This window comes from Perna viridis, chromosome 11 (assembly GCF_037379345.1).
Source record: "Perna viridis isolate PV_CMFRI_1.1 ecotype Kerala chromosome 11, ASM3737934v1, whole genome shotgun sequence".
Lineage (NCBI taxonomy): Eukaryota > Metazoa > Mollusca > Bivalvia > Mytilida > Mytilidae > Perna > Perna viridis.
The window spans coordinates 6,485,400-6,508,415 of NC_142455.1; the positions used below are offsets into that span (position 1 = coordinate 6,485,400).

Below are 23,016 nucleotides of genomic sequence, written 5' to 3' on the forward strand. Positions count from 1 at the left end.
TTCTCTCGCTTGCGTCACTTTTAACAATAAGATTAAACAGCGTCATGTTTGACCTGTCATTACTTTGACTAGTTTATAATTGAAGGTGGACGATTTTAAGGTCCTTAGATTATAATTAAAGGTGGACGATTTTAAGGTCCTTTTCTTCAAAACGTTAATTACATATAGGTCTTTGACGATGTAACGATCACCGGATATAACATGACCAAAGTGCTCATATCTGAATTTGGATAGTGTATAGTCTCACGATAAAGGAGATAATCTTCATTAACATCCGAGGTAACGTGTAATTATAAATTGAATTTCAAATAGACATTTATAGCTATAAAAACAATTGCTGGTTCAAGATTATCAAAATAGGGAATTATAAGATTTTGAACTCTTCTGTCATTACATATGCTAGATAAAATTATGAAATCAATACCTCTATTGATGTATTTAATGCTGAAATCATATCTTTTATGATCTTCAAATGTTTCTATACGTGGGATCAATGTATGATAATAAACAGCTCTAATTATAAGAGCATCCTCGTAAAAAGATATATTTTCACTTTCTTTGACGAAAAAGAGCAACTTACGTAGAGGTCAAAAACCCATTATAATATGACGTTCTTCAAAGCGCTATAGACCATAATCGTGATAAAAAAGTGATAAACACATTACCAACGTTTCTGACAACTCATAGGCTGTGTTTATCAAAAATATGGTGAAACTAGTCCTATAATCATCGAAATAAATCGCGAAAAATCCATTTTATCGTTGTTTTACCACGGGCTTGACATTTATGTCGTTATGTAACCCCTCGCTACCGCTCGGGTAAAACAATGTGACATAAATGGCCGGCCGTTTCTAAAACAATGATAAAATGGAGTTTCGTTTATTTATTTCTTAAAATTAAAAATATTAGGTGAATCCTTAAGTGAAAAATCGGTGCGTTGTTTAACACGGTCATTACGATTAATTCGTGGACCATGAGACCTACGACTCGGTTCCCTTTCGATGACAATATCCATGACGTTAATAGACGAAGTTTGAAATAAGTTCGCTTTACCTATGTTGTTATGATTAAGAATTAAAGTATAAGCGGTTAATAGTTGTTTTTTTTTTAAATTCAATTCACTTTTGTTGTTTATTATGTATTTTCAGACACTTCATTTTTTTTGGGTAAATTTGGAGCAGAAAAAAAAGAACAAAAATACATAACGGTAGTCCTTTCGGTATTGAGATCTATATTTTATTCTTACTTGATAAATCATTTTTATAACGTCAATTTCAAACGAAAAAAACTTAGACGGGTTATGTTGTCGGTTCTTGTGAATGAGAAACAAACTTGAATTAATTTGATTTTACATGAATTGTTCATCTACTGTCGTATGTTTAAAAAGATTGATACTGAATATTTCCAACAAAAAAGTTTTTCACACCAATTTGGGATTCAAAATTTGACATTGTAGTGATTGTTTTGTACGCTTTTTTGAAATATCATGTCAGTTAAACGCCTTTTGTATACGTAGTATGTTGACAATATGTGAAAAAACTAAAACTTATCGATACAAAAATCTTTATTAATGTAGGTGATAAGTTGAAACGGAACACCAAACAAACAAACCATAAACAAACAAACAAATAAATCCAAAAAGAAAAAACGAGAAAAATAATATTTAGAAATTTTATAACCGCATAAAAATATTGGCTAAATACATCTTCTGATGTACACTGCACGGAGTAAACACAACAGTACTAAACATTTTACACAGCAAACATATACATTTGTGATTTTCGTAAGAAAGCTAAAGTACCTGAACCAGTCCATGCAACAAACATTGCGATCAGTGATCGATCACCTGATCAGACTTCGATCCGTCAATCCGATCCATAACACTGGTGATCGCATAACGTGACCACAGAGCGGTCAATATAATTTACTGATTCCTTTGTTTTATTTGTCAATTATATATATATATATATATATATATATATATATATATATATATATATATATATATATATATATATATATATATATATATATATATATATAATTGAAAAAGTCTGAAAAATTCCAATGCAATGCAAATTTTTGGCAGTTCCCCGGCGGGACTCGAACTCGTACCGCTGTGACATCTATGGCAACAGTGATTGCACAAAGTCCAGCGCCCTAGACCACTCGGCCAGCTAGGCTATATAAAAATATAGCTTTCCGGGTCATTCCTCCTCGTAGGATTAATCTAGGGCTGTAACGTAGTACACGATGTATGGTAGTACGGGACAGTTCATTTAGACCACTATAGACGTTATATATATATAGTCAAAAGGAATCTGCCAACAAATGACCTTCTTCAGTGCCTTAAATAAACTGAGTGTGTATGAAAGTAAATGGTATGTGAACACAACTCACTACCTAATCAGGTGAATACCTGTGCCGTATAAAATTTTACCGACAGTAAGGTCATTTGTTGACTGAAAATTTTGCCCATTATATATTTTATTATAGTGTGTTAACATCTTTATCGGTATCGTTGTACAATCCTTTAGACTTATATAATTATTTTTGTTTGTGCTGCATCGTCATGACTGGACGATCCGATACCCATTAAGTTTGCTGGTTGGCAGATTCCTTTAGACTATATATATATAAACGTCTCAGAATGTGGTCACCGGTCATCAGTTATCGATCTGTCAGCGATGTATCAGTAAGCGGTCATCAATCCGTCGAATCGTTGCGCGAATCGGTTCAGGGACTATAACTTCAAAGTAATTTTCACTTAGTGCGTTCGATACGACATACGTATAAATAGAAATATATTTGTCTTTCTTTCATAATACGAATTTGCTATTTTTGTTTGAATATAAAATGTAATCCTCTTAGGTTTGCCCATCCTTTTTAGCACTTTTCGTAGTAGTAGTCACTAACTTTTTCACCTAATTTTGTCTGGCTTGTCTGATAAAAATTGCAGCTTCCATTAGGCGTGGCCTCATAGCCAATGCAATTACTATTTATAATACATATTGCTGCACATCTTATATTTCCGGTGTTCTGAACAGAAAACAGCTTCAACACAGGAGCCTTTTTGGTTTCTCTGCAAAACGTATATTCTGGAATTAGAAAAAAAAAATATCCGTCTATTCAACACTCATTCCCGTTAAGTATATTTTGATCCGATCTTTTGGACATCTTCAACACGAAGTCATTACCAAACTATATTTACGATAATATTTATTTGAAGTATTGTTAGGATATGAATAGAAAGGGAAATGCACTAAGGATTATGTTTGCATACCATTCGATCTCAATAATACAAAAGTGAGAGTGGTGTGTGCCAGCCACAAATTGAGTAGAGAAAGCGAAAGAAATTAGACTATTACTTATTCTATTCCTTTATTTAAACCCTGTGGTTTAGGTTTTAATAAACCATAGTCAGAACTATTTCAACTCAAATTTGAGAATAAGTTTAACAGCGATGAAGTTTGATCGTAGAAAGGGTATTGTTTTACTGTTTAGATATCAATAGTTTTGACTTAAAGAAAACATTTATCAGTTAAGTAGCTGTCTTTGTAAGAATCATGCAAAATCTGAAAAATGTGATACACCCCCAAAAAAGGCAACATATTTTTATTTTTGTAATTAAGTTGTTTTATGAGTATATACTATAAAATGGGTAATTATTCATTCAAATCTGCCTGCTCTTAAACAACATTGAAAATCCAACAGATTATTTTGTATTTGAGTGTCATTTACAGAGTTATCTCCCTTAAATTTGAAATCTACAGTGCACTCTATATTTTTTTTATCTCCTAAGAGCACGGCTTATATGAAAATATGAATGTTTATTCCTGTTTACTATGGAAATTCAAATGAAATATCAGAAATAAAAATATATAGGCTTTTAACCCATGAATCACATTTTGCATGCTTCTTAGCTGGAGTGCTACTTAAGAGTTCTGAAGTATCCATAACAATTAGTTTGTTGTAGTGTAAGGAATGACGTCATGTATGGAGGTGAACATTGTTTCAATAGCGCTAATTCAAGAAATATGAATACGGAACCATATTTGTACAAAATCAAACCACTTATAACTTCATAATCTTGAAAATACAAAACATTGAAACAATGTTGCTTTGCCTCGTATTAATTAAAAAAAACCCCAAACTTTTAGGTCTGGATCGAAAAATCTTTATAATAAAATTTTTTTAAAGTGTAGACATCATCATCATCATCATCATCATCGGTCAGGCGGGTAGATGTCAAAACGGCCCTTTCTGCGTCTGACATTCAAAGTAAAGATTTTTCTAAAACAACCGTGACATCTCACTTTGGATTTTTTACAAAAAATTAAAGAATAAGAAGTAAACCGGGAAATTTTTGCGTTTTTTTTAGGGTTTCCCGAATAATCTGTGTTTGTGCTGTTTTAAATCGGCGATCGTTCGTTCCTGAAACAGCATTATAATGTTCATTAAAGAAAACATTCAGGGCACTTATAGCAAATATAAAACTGGCGAGAAAATGTCACGGACTACAGTTTATTTATATATCTTATGTTCGTTTAAGCAGACTACTTTACCTGGTTTATTTGGACGTTTATATACCAATACTTCACACAACGTCAAAACGTCCAAAGTTGGATCCAGATTCGGTTTGTAAATTTGCAGGTAGCGTCCACCAATCATTTGGTCGCATGCTAAATTGAGAATTGCTCCACTTAAACCAGGATGAAAATGACAAAGTTTTCCTTCAACATTATTATATGTTGACCAAGACGGTGTAGCAGGATTGAACAAATAAATAAAGTAATCTTGAAGTCTTTCGCCTGAAATGACAAAGAAAGTTAGATGTTTAAGACATCATAGAAGTGGTCTCTTTATCTTAATTGATGTTACATGGTTATACAATGCTGTTGAAGGCCGAGATCTATTGTAGTCTTCCAAGAGCAGTAAAAACTGATCGGAAACACAGCTTGTGTATTATATTAAAAAGAAACACATTCCTTATTACATTAATTTACTGGTTATTCCAATTCCTTTTCTTGTCTTATAAATAAACATTTACACAAATGGTGTGAATTATCTTTCCATTGTGAAAAAATAAAGTAATTTGAAGTATAATTTTCTTTCATTAAAACATGATGTTCTAAATAGAAATTGCCATCCATGTTTTTGCACCTATTTTGTGTTTGTTAATATAATGTAACATTACAAATTTTTATCAAGCTATACTGGACCCGCTCGAAACGTTAAAAAAACCTTAAGGAGGTAGACCTAGGGTAAAGGAATTCTTGGAATCGGTGAAATGTTTGTATCATATCCAATTTCACCAAAGTTAATGAAGCTTCCATTTGAAACAGAATGAAATCAGTCCAAGTTGCGTCCCTTACCGTAGGTCTACCTCCAAAAATAAATTTGTTAACCGTATAAAGGACTTCTAACAAAAGATATTGTAAATTATGTAGTTATAGTACTTGTGTGGGGAAAGCGTCCCATTGCATGGTATATGGGGAATATGGAATAAGGAATGGGTGATGGGGAATAGGGATTGGGATGGGGATGGTATATGTGGGATGGGCATTTTGAATGGGAAGACTGGGGAAATTAATTATATTATATTCATTGAAATGAAGAAATATATTAAATTCAATTTAAAAGAACAGCTAAAATATTGAAGAATTTAAAAATATAAAATTTAATTTGATAGTGTAAATATTTGAAAGGAAATACGCAATCGGGATAGTATGGGGGATTGAAATTTTTCTATTGGGAATAGGGAATTACAAATTATTGGAACGTTTGTATTCAGCATTTTACATCAATCTCATGTGAGCATCAAAGTAACTTGGACTGATTTCATTATATTTCGTCATAGGTCTACCTAATTAAAAGTTTAATTATTGTTATACAAAGAGATTAGAATCAGGCACAAGCTATCTAATTTGAAACGTCCTCTCTTCCTTAAGAATAATAAATTTCCTTACAAGAAAATAATTAACATTCAGCAGTTGACATAATTTTATTATTAGATGAAGACGTAGTGAGAAGTAAGAAGGAAATAAAGACAAAAAGAAGTGGAGATAACAAGGCATAATGAAATAAAACCATAGATACCCATAACTTTATATTAAATAGACGTTCACATATAATTCAGACACTGCCTATACTTGAGGTGATTTATGGTGTAGAAAAACCCACAAACAAACGATGCTTTTTCAGGCTACATATGCTATACTTTCATATAACAACAATCTTTTCTGCATTCCTATCTGCACTTTTTGGAAAATCATTCAATTATCTCCCATTAAAATAAACCAAATCAAGCCAAATCAAGAATGATAACTCTCCTAACGTGCAAATGTCACGTACAATCTGTATAATTTTTATCTCAAAAGTGCAACAACCTAATAAAAAACTCAGATTATTTTATGTAATCTGTAACTTTTTCTGAACACGAAATCAAACCGAATTAAATGGGTTTTTGACATGCATGAATTACCTTCTGTCTGCTTTTTAGAAAGACTACTACTTAATGATATTGGTGAATAAGCAAATTAATAAAAACTTCAGCTTTATTTTACTTTCCGCAGCCCGGAATACATCAAGAAATGAGCAATCTCTTATGAAGTATTCTTGACTCCCACATTTATTTTGTAAACAATACAAAAATGTAAAATTTTTAATTGATTTTATATTTTTTCTAGTATTACCAAAAAGAATTGTACATGTATGTATCCAGGCTTGCAAGTTTAAAGTCGAAGCAGCCCGTTGAAAACAATTTTTGTTTTACCATAGGAGATAATGCTATTTAGTACCTAAAGCATTAGAACAGTAACATGCTCATTCATTTGTACTATTTTTTGTTGTTGAATACTTTAAAAGTATTATAAGTGTTGTGGCGTTTGGGCCTGGACTTAAGTCATTTTACAAAAAAATGCATTTGTTTTGTTCTCCTCTAATTACTCACTACCATCAATTTTCTTATGAATATCATCGTTCTAATAGTAACTATAGTTACAATTTTATCAATCTCAAGTTGATTTTACTCTTTTCTATCCGCGTATTTCCAATTTAAGAAAAGTATTTTATTCATGTTGGAACTGATAGAAATAAGACGAGGAAGGTGCACAGAAGGTGCAAACGAGAAAACACCATAGGACAGGATACCGTAGATGCCTTGTATAAAAAATAATAATTATATTCAAGTGTTTCGAAACTGTTTCTGCTTTTTATACGCAGTCTCCATTGTAATTTAAATATCAAATATATTCCTTTTCATCGTAACTTTGGATTGCGTTAAAATATTAAGGTATTGTGAAGTTGTCGTTGTAATTTTCTATTTATTTTTGCCATAACAAACAGAACTGAAAATTATATGAAGGCGTTATGGCAATTAATTGTTTCGATTGTGGAACTGCGAAATACAAGCTGTATTCTGTAATTTCTAGCATGTAGTTATTACATAAACATCGGTCTTGGCAGTTTGATGTTTACTAACCATTGTTTGGACTCTTTTTATGTGCAGGAAAAATTACTCATAAAAACATATTATCGATGCATTTAAGGCACATTCTTCACGTTTTATGTAAATCGGTAGGACAAAATTACAAATTACATCAGTTGCCATTGATTTCGTCTATATAAGTTTGAATACTAATAATTTTTTAATATCTGTCGGTTTTTAAGAAGTTTATGTTTTCGGTTTCATTGCTTTTTATGAATGACGGCCTGGTATTGTCCAGATAACTTAAGAAGAAATAGTTACAAAAAGCTTTTTTGCTAATTCACAGCAGTTGGGAAGATTTTGTACATTATTCGATACAATAGAAAGAAAACTCACTTTGTGACAAACACAGGATAGTAATAACTACTTAAATTGAAAGCAAAAATGCAATGCAAAAAAAAACACCATTTAAGGATAAAAATTAATGAATCAAAGGAGTATTTGATTAATATTTTGTTTTAAATACGTCTCACCACAGCAATCTTCTCTGTTATAGATTGATAAGCTATCAATATCGTAAAACATGCCAAAATCAACTGCCCACCAGCTCCCGGGGTCATCTGTTTCTGTGTGTGCACAAAACTTATTCTCCGCCACTATTATATTCTGTTGCAAGTTACCATCGGTAGCAAACGCCGACTTAAAAATTTCAGTTTCAGAATACGATAACGTAGAACTCTGTTTTGAATCTTTCTTTAGAGCAACATTCTCACGTGTTTGAATCTGGCTGCTCACTAAGTAAAGAAATTAAAGATTCGATATTTACACATCAGTTATAAAATTATTTTGGTATACGTTAGTTTGTTTCGAAGATGAACAGAAACAGGTTTATTTATATTTAAGATTTTAAGGTTTCGTTTTCATTACTTTTTTGATGAAATATGTAATTCTCAAAATGCACAAAAATCGGAACCAAACACATAAACTTTATTTCTGTTTTAGATCTGAAAAAAAAAGAATACTCATTGTGGCAATTTCCCATTGGGTCATTAAGATCCCTGTTTCTAGTTTAGTTGATTGTGATGATCTTTTTATATACATTTTATTTATTTTTTTCCTGAACTTTTTCCACCCCGTGCGGGTCCAGGTGTCAAGGGAATAGGACCGCGTAGTGCTAGGCTTGTCGTAAAAGGCAAGTTAACAGTGCTCAGCACCCTGCCCAGGGGCTAGGGCGCTCTGCCCAGAGAACAACAGGGTTGTGTGCCCTAGGTGGTGGAATGGGGTGGCGCTGGCGTGCTAAATGCTGCGGGCGTCAGGCCATATTACGATAACCTGACCGCAAACCAAAGAGGTGTAACGTATTGGGAAAGTTGCAACGTTCCTGGCCAGTTATAGAAGCCTGCTCTTGTATTCTTGAGAAGGAACCTTTGCACTCCACCACAAATTGCCTTTCCCGACCCACCTCTCCCTATTTCTGGTGGCGGTCAAATTTTGTCGACCATATTATTCTTGTGTCCCATCCCATTTTTCATTTCATCATCTTCATTTCTATTACATTCATTTTATCATCAATTTCATGTTCAAAGCCCGGATATAGCTGAAATATTGCTGCCTGGGCGTTAAACTAAAACAATCAATTAGTCAAACAATCTGAACTTTTATCTTATTGTATCCTCCTTTACATAATGGTACAAAAGAATAATTTTTAAATGTATTATCAGTAAATTTGTTGATTTTTGTTCTTAGCTTGGTTTTTGTGATAGCAATCATTTCTTAACCTTTAAAAACATGCAATTATTTTCAGAAAGATTTAATGTTTATAGATTCATCCCGGAAAATGGTAGAGTTAGTAATATGGTTAAGTTATCTTCGCCTTATCAAATGACCTTGACCTGAAGAAATTCTTTGATAATGGACAGATAACAAGAAGATCGATTAAAACAAAATCATAACTATTTCACGTATTAAGTTGATAGAAAGTTTAATTTTTTTGTCAATTTTATTAATATAGTTATATAATAAATATTATATATTTTAAAAATATAAAGTTGATCAGGCGATTGCCCTTTATTTAGGAAAAGACAAAGCTATAACATGTGACGTGACGTGAACAATGTTTCTAGCTATAACCTGTGACGTGAGGTTAACTATATTACTAGCCATAACCTAACACGTGAAGATAACTATATTACTAGTTATAACCTGTGAAGTGACGTTAACTATATTACTAGCTATAACCTGTGACGTGAGGTTAACTATATTACTAGCCATAACCTAACACGTGAAGATAACTATATTACTTGTTATAACCTGTGAAGTGAAGTTAACTATATTACTAGTTATAACCTGTGAAGTGAAGTCAACTATATTACTAGTTATAACCTGTGAAGTGAAGTTAACTATATTACTAGCCATAACCTAACACGTGAAGATAACCATATTACTAGTTATAACCTGTGAAGTGAAGTTAACCGTATTACTAGCTATAACCAGTGAATTGCAGTTAACTATATTGCTAGTTATAACCTCTGAAGTGAAGTTAACTATATTACTAGTTATAACCTGTGTAGTGAAGTGAACTATATTGCTAGTTATAACCTGTGAATTGAAGTTAACTATATTACTAGTTATAACCTGTGAAGTGACGTTAACTATATTACTAGTTATAACCTGTGGAATGACGTTAACTATATTTCTAGTTATCACCTGTCAAGTGACGTTAACTATATTACTAGTTAAAACCTGTGAAGTGAAGTTAACTATATTACTAGTTATAACCTGTGAAGTGAAGTTAACTATATTACTAGTTATAACCTGTGAAGTTAACTATATGACTAGCTATAAATCAAAACATATTTATATTTATCTTTAACAATAAAAAATCAATTGCAGTACATATCGGTAAATTACTGGTGCACCTGGCCCATGCTCCTAGTTTTTAATGGAGTCCGAGATGCTCCTTTGCTTTTGTTACTTTGTGTGTATGATTTTGATTACTTTATATTCTTTGTTGCGTATGTCTGTTTTCCATTTCTAGTCTTTGTCCCTGGACTACATTCTTTTGATAACTGCCATAACCTTGGTTCCATGGATTACTCTTTCATAAATCGTATGAAAGAGACACTAGAAAAGGATTTACGATCAATTGTAACAATTTAAAGTGCAGGAGTTAATTCAGTTCTTCAATGAAACAACCACCATCTTCATGATTTCATGTTTGATGGGGCTGCACACGAAATGACGAAACTATTACCGCATGACATAATATGGCTAACGGTGATGATCTTCAATACGATACCCTCCATGTGTTCTTGCATGTAGTCTGAAAAGACAAAAAACAAACAAATAAAACAATATCATTAAATTGAAATAAAAAGAAAACAATAAAAAAGAGTATATGTTTGCTCAATAGGACGATATTTCTTCATATTTTGTTAGAATACTCATTTTTATATAAAAAGGACCTAAAATGCAACTAATAAATTGTATAACTGGATCTTTTCTTTTGCGACAGTCAAATTTTAGCGTTCTTGATAAAATATCATTTGCAAGCTTTTAAATAGTGATATAAAGTTCTGTTTTGTGCGCTCAAAATTATTTACTAGTACCCCAAATGTCGTTATTGACCGCAAAAATTAAATTCATTAAAAAATAACATAAAATTGTTGAAAGAAAAGTGCAAAAATTCGTATAAAAATACCAGTCATATATATGGTATCCTCGTTTACTATTTGGGCATATAAAGCTAAAAAACCTGAAAAAAAGATACAAAAGCAAAACAAAAACTCAAAAAGATTTCTTTTTTGGAAACAATCAGTCTGATTTAGTTTGCTTACGTATATTTAAAAGGAGAAAGGGTGGAATAAACTGATCCGGTTACATTAAGGTCTACGGGATGTTTGAAAGACAAAACGTTTTAATCAGGAAACCCGAAAAACGAGATAAATGCATCTCCAAATGGAAGACAGGTGTTTTATCATCTCCATATTATAATGTAAAACCTTTCCTAGTACCCCCCCTCAAAAAAAAAAACAAACAAAAAAACAAAAAGAAAAACAAACAAAAAAACAAACAAACAAACAAAAAACAAACAAACAAACAAACAAAAAACAATAAATGAAATAAAAATAGAATAAAAATAAAAACAAAACAAAGCAAAACATAACACAATAAACAAATCAAAGGAACAAGGGTTCAAATGGTCACCACAAATAACGTAATTGAAGTACGACGAATGAACAAGGAAAACAAACATACACACAATAACGAACATGACAACATCAAATTAAACACACACATAGAAACAAAATGAATAAACTTGGACGTTACGAAAAAAAGCGGAGAGCATAGACTTAATGCACCGATAGGAAAATAGTGTCTTTATATTTATATACCTTGTTATGATATACGAATATCGTTAGCTACTCATCAAATATATCTCATGAACATGTATGTGCATGGTCTTTCCTGTACTCATACGGCCTAAAGTTACGGATATTCGATATTGATATAGACGGGCTAAGTTTTGTTTTACATAATAATCAGCGTTTTAAGTACTACTACTTAAGGATAATGAAAATGTATTAGAGACAAGAAATTATGTAGAACTTTAAAAAGTCAATTTGTTCTTTTTATGACACAGTTCCGTCCCTTTGATCTTCTTTACTCCTAGGGTTTAAATAAATTACATTCAAATTAAGTAACCCTCCTTATCTTTTCGTTTTTGTTTGGCTCCTGTTTGGATCGCAGCTACTGACAGTTGATCTTAAATATATTTAAAAATCGTAATCTAAGAATGAAAGCCCCTTCAAGAATGATCGCATTGATTTTTTAAATTCTTTATGTAATTACTACTCGCCGTAGGAGAGGGAAGAAGCCAATGTAGTTTTATTATGTATATTTGATTGATATTCGCATTCCACTTGGCAATTGCGCATTTATTTGTTAAACAATCTGACATGATAAGATAGAATTGAAAGACTTGTACATTATGATTAAGAGTAAAAATACAAATCAAACTAAACAAAGAGACAAGCAGTTTTAAAAGAATTAAGTATAATCGATGTGGTATGCATCGGAGAGTTCCGCGAACGGCTAACACATTGTGTGTGTTCCTGAGTATTTTATCGAACCTGATTAAAAGTTACTAATCGACTTTTCGCTTGGTTAATAACAAAAGTGGAAAAAGTACTACAATAAAATGTCACAATGTTTCCGTTAAACTTGAAGGAAAGTAACAACAAATACCGAACTGTTCAAATCTAGGGAGTAGCTGGAGTGAAAGGGGATAGTAAAAAGAAAAGTCCATATGATAAATGGCAATGTCACGGTAAAATCAGAATTTTGGAAACAACTGCAATGGTCCTGACTTGGTACAGGTATTTCCAAATGCAAGTTGGGTTCAATTAGGTTCTTCCACTATAATCTGATATAAAATGTTATTTTCTAGACCATGTATTTTAAAGAAATCGGATTTTTAGATTACATTATATCTCTTCATTTTTAAGATTTGAACATTATCACGCTTTTAATCTAATATTATCAAAATATTGCGTTCGACAAATGATGATTTTTTTTTACAATGTGGATTTAAGCACCATATTTTCCAAATCCGACTTTCGCTTATCGATAATCCCTGGGCAAATACTCCGAAAGACCGAATGACTATCATGTAAAGGATTAAACAGAAGTTCATGCAGCACTACAAAATTAAAATATATACACATAGAAAATGGGCTTAATGAAACAACCGGAGAAGTAGTTGCTGAGCAGAAGATGCAAACACGAAAACATTATTTGAGACAAACACAAAAAGATCTTGTAGAAGCATGTGTTCTTTCCTGAAGTCTGAAAAAACAATAATAAAAAAAAAACAACAAAATTATTAAATTAAAATGTAACTATTTAGGCAAATACAGCTGCAGAGCTTAAAAAAATAACATAATACTCTGCCATATTAACATTGCATAGTTGAAAACACACAGTCTGATTCAGTTTGCTTTTGTATACTTAAAAGGGAAAAAAACGAATAAACTGATTCGGATACATTTAGATCCAAGGGATATTTGTAACACATACATGTTTTAATCACGATACCCTTAAACCGAGATAAATACATGTATATCCAAATGGAAGACAGACAGGTTCCTTATCATCTACATATTACAATGTAAAACCTACCCTACCCCTTCTCCCCCCCGAAAAAAAAAGAAAAACAAAGCAAAAACAAAAATACAAAAACAAAAACAAAAACAAAAGATGAACATTAGCAAAGCAATTATTCTGTGGAAATGAAAACTTGTTGATTATTTGGAGAAGAAAAAAAGTTCTGGTAATAACACTTTGTCGGGAAATATCAAGATTAGACTGCAAAACGAACGAAAAGAATCATTATTCTGTCTTGAAGTTAATTCTTTTCTTACAACAGTTTTCCGTACTGAAACCTTATTTTGATTTAAAAGCTAATTATTTACTGGAACCCCATAACAATGACGTAAATAGCAAATGTAACAAGGAAACGAGTTTTGTATATATTACCATCTATATTAAGGTAAAATACAATGACAAAAATGAAAATTAAAAATGGAAACAACCAATCGTAGAATTCAATGTGCAATCATCACTTTTCTTTTAATGTTTTGAAACATACTAACGGCTCTTCAGTTGTATTGTAAATAGATAAGAACAATAATTACAAGGAATTAAAGTATATCAAGGTATCATGGACATCCAAGTATCTATGTTGAATTGTCCGTCCCTGCAAGAATCAGGCAGTCAGTGAAATATGGTATGAAAAAAAACATCATTTTAATAGTGTAATTTGACTATTTATACTATCAGATTCAAGGAAAACAGACATGGTTTTCCATATCATGCTGGACCGTTGAGTAAAAATGTCATTGAAATGCACTGAAAATAAACATTTCAAGAGCAGATAACTCTGTTAAAAACCTAATTTTATTGAAAAATGTCTGCGCAAAGCCAGTTATTTATTTATCAAATAATGGTCTTTAAAAAAAATCTTTGAGTGATATTACATTGTCAGATCGGTGGGGTTTTGTCAGGCATGTTTCTAATACGTCCCATTTTAACTGATTCATACAAACACTTCCACTTTTTTATATAAACGTACACACAACATTGATATTTAAAACGTATTAATGTTTGCATTGTGAAAATAAACGTGGCATTGGGAGTTATAATGTCTTTTAAATATTATTCTATTGTGATCGACTTTTGTGTCCAAGCAAATCAATGGAACTAGGGTTCAAATGGTAATCACAAATAACGTAACTCAAGGACGACGACTGAACAAGGAAAACAGACATACACACAATAACGAACAAGAGAAAAACAAACTAACACACACACAGAAACAAAATAAATAAACTTGGACGTTACGAAAAAAAAAAAAAAAAAAAAAAAAAAAAAAAACGGAGAGCATAGACTTAATGCACCGATAAGAAAAAAGTGTCTTTATATTTATATACCTTGTTATGATATACGAATATCGTTAGCTACTTATCAAATATATCTCATGAACATGTATGTGCATGGTCTTTCCCGTACTTATACGGCCTAAAATTACGAATATTCGATATTGATATAGACGGGCTAAGTTGTTTTACAGAGTGATCAGCTTTTTAAATACAGCTTAAGGATAATGAAAATATATTGAAGACAAAAGATTATCTAGAATTTTTACAAGTCAATTTGTTCTTTTTATGACACAGTTCCGTCCCTTTGATCTTCTTTACTCCTAGGTATTAAATAAATGACATTCAAATTAAGTAATCCTCCTTATCTTTTCGTTTTTGTTTGGTTCCTGTTTGGATCGCAGCTACTGACAAGTTGAATTTAAATATATTTAAAATCGTTATCTAAGATTAAAAGCCCCTTCAAGAATAATCGCATTGATTTTTTAAATTCTTTATGTAATTCCTACTCGCCCCCGGAGAGGGAAGAAGCCAATGTAGTTTTATAATGTATATTTGATTGATATTCGTATTGCACTTGGCATCAATTGCGCATCTTTCGTTAGACAATCTGACATGATAAGATAGAATTGAAAGACTTGTCAATTATGATTGAAAGCAAGACAAAAAAGCAAATCGAATTTAAACAAAGAAACAAGCCAGTTTTAAAAGAAATAAATATACTCGATGTCGTAAGCATCGGAGTGTTCCGCTAACGGCCAACACATTGTATGTGTTCATGAGTGTTTTGACGGACATGCTTGGAAGTGAATCCCGACTTTTCGCTTGGTTAAAAACAGAAAATTGTAAAAAGTACTATAATAAAATGTCACAATGCTTCGGTTAAACTTAAAGGGAAATAACAACAAATACTTGTCCATGTTTTATATTTTTGATAGACCATTTCCCAACTGCCTAAATTAAAGCTGAAAACAAACCACATTGAATAGAGGTGATCAAGTTTCACAAACCTTGTGCAAGAGAGCATTAAAAATGTTGAAATTCGTTCAGTCTTTTTTTTCTATTTTTAAAGCTATTTATCAAAAATGATTAACAGTTATTGTAAAAAAAAACAAACTTTTAAACTCAAGGAGAATCGTGGGAACATTATGTGTTATTCTTATTTAGGGAATCTTATGATGTAGAGAACAATGTTGTAAATGTTTTATGATATATGAATATCTTTTGAATTTAAGCGACATTTTAAAGTAAATTTTAAAAGTATTAATAGTAAATAACATCTGACGTATTCACAATGAAATATAATAAACATAAACATAATCAACTAAGGAAATTATCTATGAATTGTTTATCTGGTTCATGAGATAAAATAATTTCTCCCTTTTTGAGCCGGTGATTAAAATTCACCTCACTTTTTAATCACCGTCCGGTGATTATATTTATGATAGAAGTTTTTCGCCATTTTACATTTTTTTTTAAAAATATATCACCAGTTGTCTTTCTTGCACGGCGGTCCAGTAATAAATTATATACTCCCCGTTAGAAGCGTGAAATGTGGGACAAAATTATTTCTTATACTACAAACTGATATGAGATATGGAGCCACTCATAAGCATTCTTTACTCCTGAATTTAAAACGGTACATAGTCAACCCAGAAAAGCAAAAGGTTTGATGACAACTAAAGGAATACAAATTTTGACGGCAAAAATAACATAGAAGTAAATAAGTCACCGATATTATGCTAAATGGCATAACCACGTGTGGGTTTAATGAACTTATTTGCCAAACGCATAACTTAACTTGTCAATGAAGATTACTACCCATGTGTTTATTTGGGTTACCTAACCTCAGGCCTTTTTGGGCTGAAAGAAAAAAAACCATGACGAAAACTTGAATGAACCGTTTTATAAAGGAAACATGTCCGCCTCAAATTCATTTTCTAGTGGTACACAACATTTTTGTCTTTTTGTTCCCTCGTCCGTTTTATGTTCGGATATCAATTGACAGTTTTTTTTCGTTGTTATATTGATTGATATATATTTGCGACAGGGTCTTTAACAACTTTTGGTCATAGTCATAAAATCTAAGAATCCTTACCAAATAAGTTTCATTACTGTATATAGGCAATATTAGAACTCATATCAAAGTAAAGGTGTGGTATTAAATTTACAGTTATTTTGTTTTAAATCAGATTGCAGACGATCCTTTTTGTTTCCTGAATTTCTACTTATTTTATAAAGAATTAAGTTCAAAATTTGTCTTTCGTTGTTAAAAAAAAAACATCTTTACAACATATACATACACATAGATATTACTTGTCTAAACAACAAAGCAGCTGCAAATGTTTGATTGAGATATTGTTTTTTATAAGAAATTTAAACATAATTGCAAGTTACAAGATAGGATAATCGAAGAAGACCTTCTGACACTTAGTTTTGCATTATTAATTTTCCTGTTGTAATATATCTTAAAATTAATTATACACTTTATACTTCAGTTATAGCCTTTGAAAAAAGTAGTTATTGAATTGGATATTAATGAGTAATGCTTTACTTTATCAATTTAAGGAGGTAATGACCACACCTATTACTAATCACTAGAACGTTTGTATTCACCATTTTACATCAATCTAATGTAAGCAACAAAGTAACTTGGACTGCTTTCATTCTGTTTCAAAAGAAAGCTTGAAAGGCTTTGGTGAAATTGAATATGATAGAAACATATCACTGATTTCAAGAATTATATCCATTTCCTTAGGTATACCTCGTTAAACTTTAGTTTAATATTGTACTCCATAGACTTATTAGGAGGGTAATGTACTGTAATATAAGGTAGGGGTAACCAGTGAGCTAGGACGAAGTTAAATACATTGGTATAGTAAAAATTTAGAGACCCAATGCTTTCGCAGTTTTACAATAACTAGAATATTTTTTTCTTCTTGATTAAAGCAAAATTTAGCATACGAGCTATATAATTCGAAATTGAAAAATACATCATTGCCTTGTTTTAATCATCTTAAATTTGTGGGAAAAATATTTTGATATTATAAGTTTTTCATAGGGCTCTACGTGAAGCACTAAAGTCTTTTTGTAATTGTCAATATCATTTTCGAATGGTTTTGTGTGGTTTTCTAATGAACAGCCTTTTAAGAATCAGGAAGTAGATGAAACATGGTATGATACAATGTAAAATACACCATTTTGATAATGTAATTTGACTATTTGCGCCATTAGAATCAAGAAAAAATGACGATATTTCCCATATCTAAAAATGAACGTTTCAACTCTGTCAAAACCCCAGTTTTTTAACATTCCATCGAATGATATTCTAAGCAAATCCAGTGATGCACAGATTCAAAAAATGTCTTTTTTTTAAATAGAGCAAGTCTCCTTGAGTGATATTACATGATCAAATCGGTGGGGTTTTGACATGCATGTTTTCGATTTTTCCCATTTTGCTTGATTCGTATTAACACAACACTTATACTTAATTGTCATCAACTAATACAAATTAAAAATAAATAAATTGTATAAGTAAATCAATTTTATGTATAGAAATACAAATGTAAAACAATGTTACAGTAAACATACATATAGGACGTACTTTCATTTTAATCATTTGTAAGACAATCTTATATAGGAAGAATTATACGAATTAAAAAATTTAATGATTTTGTCATCAGGTGAAAAAAAAAACTGTTTTGTAAAAATACATATTGACGTAAGTCAAATGAATGTTTAAAGGAAAGATTTATGTGTCCTGTTGTCGTCAGTATAGATGATCAGTAATCGATTTGAATGTTTGTTGATAAACAGATTTTATTATGAAAAAAATATTGACAATATAGTTAACAGCCAAAAACCTTCACATATTAAATACTTTTGCATTGACCAGAATGAGAGATGAGTTATTTATGTTACCAACCCTCCCCCTACTTTTTAGGTACCAGTCCATATAAAATTCAGACACTGCCGATGGTAAAGTGATTCATGGTTTAGACAAACCTAAACAAATTACCATAATCAAGACTGCATTCAGACCTGCACTTTTTAGAAAATCATGCATTTATTTACCATTAAAATCAACCAAATAAAACAAAATCAAGAACGATAACTATTGCAAAATGCCAATTTCATGTACTATCTACATAATTTTGATCTCAAAATCGTAACAACCAAATAAAAAGCTAAGACTGGTTATGTGATCAGTAACTGTTTCTGAACAAGAAATAAAACTGAATTTTGTTGGTTTTTGACATACATGAATCATCTACTGCCTGATTTTATAAAGACGTATAGTTAGTACGTAAGAAAGTTAAAAGATGTGTACACTGGAATTAAAGTATACTGTAATCTACAGGCAGGCATTGTGCGTTAACTCTATGTTTTTGCTTTCAATACATAAAACGTACTCTTATTTGCATTATGCGATGCAGGCTTTTATTATGAAATAGTATCTTCACTAAATTATGACCAGTTTTGTTTGAATGAGCAGATTATGCTCTGATATATAAACATCGTTTAGATACTCATTAGATCTATCTTCAATAACTTAACCATGAAAATGCAGGAACACAGACTTCCACAAGTAGGTTCCAAACGAAAGTGCATTTTGAATTTGATAATGATATACTTTGCAAAAATTATTTAACAGAAAACACATCTTTAAACTACTACTTCTTTAGGATCAAGCAAATCTACTCGCAAAAAGGAAGTTTAGATTTTACCTGTAATTTTGTTGTTTTATGACACTCTTCCATCGCTTTGATAACACATGTACCTAGGTTTTAAATAAATCACATGTATATTCAGAAATCCTCCTTATCCTTAGCATTGGCTCCAATTTGAATTTCAAGTACTGACAGTTTCCCTAAGATATATTTGAAATCTTAATCCAAGCTTTAAGGATCTAAATAAAAATTAGTTTGAACTGTTTTTGATTCTTTTTGTAATTTTAGTCACTCTAGGATAGGGAAGAAGCTTACGTGGTTTTATTGTATAATTTCAATTGATATTTGCATTTCACTTGGCATCAATTGAGCATCTTTTCGTTGAACAAACTGACATGATAAAATAAAATTCAAATTTACCAAATCAAACAGTTTGCAGTTTGAATTGTTCTCGTCATATGAAATGAATCCTGAAAAAAAAAATAAGGTACATTCACTTAAATCAAGTGTTTTGCACTGAATGAATTAAGGTATGAATCGAACGTGATATGAATATCATATAAGCATCAACAAATGGATATTACACGAAGCAAGAAATAACCTCAGATATTAGAATCATGATATACAGATGCTTGCATTTTTCATTGCTCTAGGTACCATTCCATGTAAAATTCAAACACTGTTTATGGTAGAATTGCAAAATGGTTTAGAACACCCCACCGATTAAAAGATGGTTTTTAGGTCTACGAATATTGAATTTTAATATCACGATAGTCCTTTTGGTATTAAAGAGTAATCAAGGGAACCATTGTAATAACGGTAATCAAAAGAGTGTAATCCAGGGACAAAGACCACACTAAAATCATACATACAAAGTAACAAAAGTAAATGAGCAACTCGGACTCCACTAAAAACTGGGAGCATGGACCAGGTGCACTTTATATTTGTTTTCATCTCCCACTAAAATAAAATAACTCAGAACAATAAATCAAATCTTAAGATATGTATTTGCATACATAATCTTAATAATATTAGTCTCGAAACTGCAACAGCCGAATGACAATCTCAGAATGGTTTTGTGGTTAATAACTTTTTTTATGAATTAGAAATAAAAGTGAATTAGGTGAGTATTTGCCCTACATAAATCACCTCCTTTCTATGTGTTTTATAAAGACTTCTACTAAAATATTGCATGACCAGTGAATGAATTCAGTGGAAGTCTAATTAAGGGAACCAAGACTCTAGCGAAAATCAAAGGAATGTAATCCATAATGTGAACCATATCATATATTTCAAACAGTGTGATAAAAATAACAAATAAATCGCATATATATGTAGGAGTGCAGAATGAAATTATGAAATCCAAATAAAAACAAAACAAAACAAAACAAAACAAAACGCAAAAAAGCAAAAACACGAAAAAAACAAGCAAACAAAAAACAAACAAACAATAGCAAAAACAAAAAATATCAAAAGAACCGTATTGAACATAAAGTGCCAATTTCCAGTCAACAAAAACAGAAAATTGATTGCAATTGGGACAAACAATAGAAATGATTAACACAAAAATACGAAGCTGTAAAAAGGGCACAAAGGAAATCATGATTAAATATAAATTTTCTTGCAGAATAAATGCCATGCTACATGTACCCATTAGTCAACAAAACATATTTGTCAAACAGTCAATCAAGCAGTGCTTACCTTGGATCTTTCCATCAAAATTTTAATCCATAAAGACATGTAAGCAACTTCTGTTATTCTACTATATAAACGGCCTGTTAAATCAATTACGGTATTGTAGCGACAATGGGTAGAACTCGACAGTACTAGAAATATCAATCTTTGTATTGCAGCGAATGTAAGAATGTTAAATTCTTAATATACCATTTCCAATTGCGGTTTGCACTTACTTAAAACTGTACACAGCCCAGATATGATCAGGTTCCAAGTATCTTGTAAAAAAAGAGAGTAATGGAAATGTTTTCTGTTTTGTTTGTTTGTTTTTTTTTGTGTTGTATGTTTAAGTTCACAAGTAGCAAACTTTTCATCAATCGGAAAATCACTATGTGAAAACATTTGGTATTGTTCCCATTTTATGAATGTCATGTACATAATAATGTTGTACTGTTTTGAAAGTAGGATATTTCTTTAATGCATTTTCCGCAAATTCAAATAATTCATAATTGAATTCATAATTAAGGGAAGATCACATCTGATGTTTATATTTAGATCGGCAAATATGAACAGACGAAATGAGTGATTATGGTTTAACGCACTACGGATGATGCATGCATTTCAGGAGAAGAAAGATTGGAGAATCTTTCTTTCTCCACCCTGCTTTATGTTGAATCATTATTGTGCTAGCTTACAGAAGCACAAATCTCAAGGTAGGCATGCTAAATTACTCGGACACATAAGTCTGACCAATCCAACAAGTCGTAATTCAATTATTTTTCCGAGTTGCTCATTTACTTTGTTACTTTATTATATATTTAATTAACTTTATGATCTTTGTTGTGTTTGTTTTCCATGTCTTGTCGTTGTCCCAGGATTACATTCGTTTGATTTCCGCTATAATCTTGGTCCCCTTGATTACTCTTTAAATACCGAATGCTGGACGGAGACGTATCGACTACTAATTTAAATAGGTTGTACTCGCTTGGGGGTTGAATCCACGTCCTTCCGTATTTTAGGCGGGCATATTACACATTTACAATTGAGGTGGATCAAAACGGCAAAAGAATCCTTACTGAAAATTTTCCATGAATTGTTTTTGAGAGAAAATAATATCAGAAAGGCTAATCTAGGCAAAACTTATCCTAAAGATATTTTAATACTAAATATATACGTGCATCACTACATAAAACAAAATCCAAAAAGAATAATTAAGATGAAAACCAAGTGTTAGCCACACTGTTAGAAGCTTAAAATATGACACATAGCTGCACAAAATACAAGAATCATGTAACGAAGAGTAATCAAGGGAACCAAGGTTATAGTGATAATCAAAGAATGTTATCCAGAGACAAAGACCAGACATGGAAAACAGACATACACAACAGAGAACACAAAGTAACTTGAATCATACACACAAAGTAACAAAAGCAAATGAGCAACTCGGACTCCACTTAAAACTGGGAGCATGGACCAGATGCACCGGTAGGGTAAGCGTCCTCTGCTTTTCTAGAAACAGCCGCCGATTTGCTCGTAAAAAGTCAAGTCCGGGACAGACAAACGAGGAAAGGACAACTATGACATGTTGAATAAATCAGAGTGTATATAAGCCTAGAGTGATCATATATTTTAGTAGAAAAATACTCAAATATATGTACAACACTAATAATGCCAGGATGAAACACACAGGAAAATTAGATCATAATAACAAGGATAATTGTATGAGGGGATTGGAGCGAATCCAGAAAATCTACGCCAACTATCTCTATTTTCAATTTTTACAATTTTCGCTAAAGATAAATTATTA

At 31.4% G+C, this 23,016-nt stretch overlaps 1 protein-coding gene across 1 annotated transcript; it reads right to left on the reverse strand.

Annotated features, from left to right (window-relative positions):
- Positions 1-2,038: 2,038 nt before the first annotated feature.
- Positions 2,039-21,547, reverse strand: LOC148602754 (fucolectin-1-like). Its single transcript, XM_088552468.1, has 5 exons — positions 21,237-21,547; positions 10,683-10,751; positions 7,963-8,223; positions 4,566-4,811; positions 2,039-3,098 (listed from the first exon to the last, which is right to left on the reverse strand). Exons 2-5 carry the CDS (start codon positions 10,744-10,746, stop codon positions 2,887-2,889), a joined length of 783 nt encoding a protein of 260 aa, XP_088408594.1. The 5' UTR covers positions 10,747-10,751; positions 21,237-21,547; the 3' UTR covers positions 2,039-2,886.
- Positions 21,548-23,016: the final 1,469 nt, after the last annotated feature.

What these genes read in the sequence shown, in the direction of transcription:
- LOC148602754 (XM_088552468.1), bottom strand. Translation starts at nt 10,746, where the DNA reads ATGCAAGAACACATGGAGGGTATCGTATTGAAGATCATCACCGTTAGC. An exon ending in TAGCCATATTATGTCATGCG is followed by an intron (nt 8,224 to 10,682) that starts GTAATAGTTTCG and finishes TTCTTTACTTAG; the next exon opens with TGAGCAGCCAGATTCAAACA. An exon ending in TAAACGTCCAAATAAACCAG is followed by an intron (nt 3,099 to 4,565) that starts GTAAAGTAGTCT and finishes TTCTAATTCCAG; the next exon opens with AATATACGTTTTGCAGAGAA.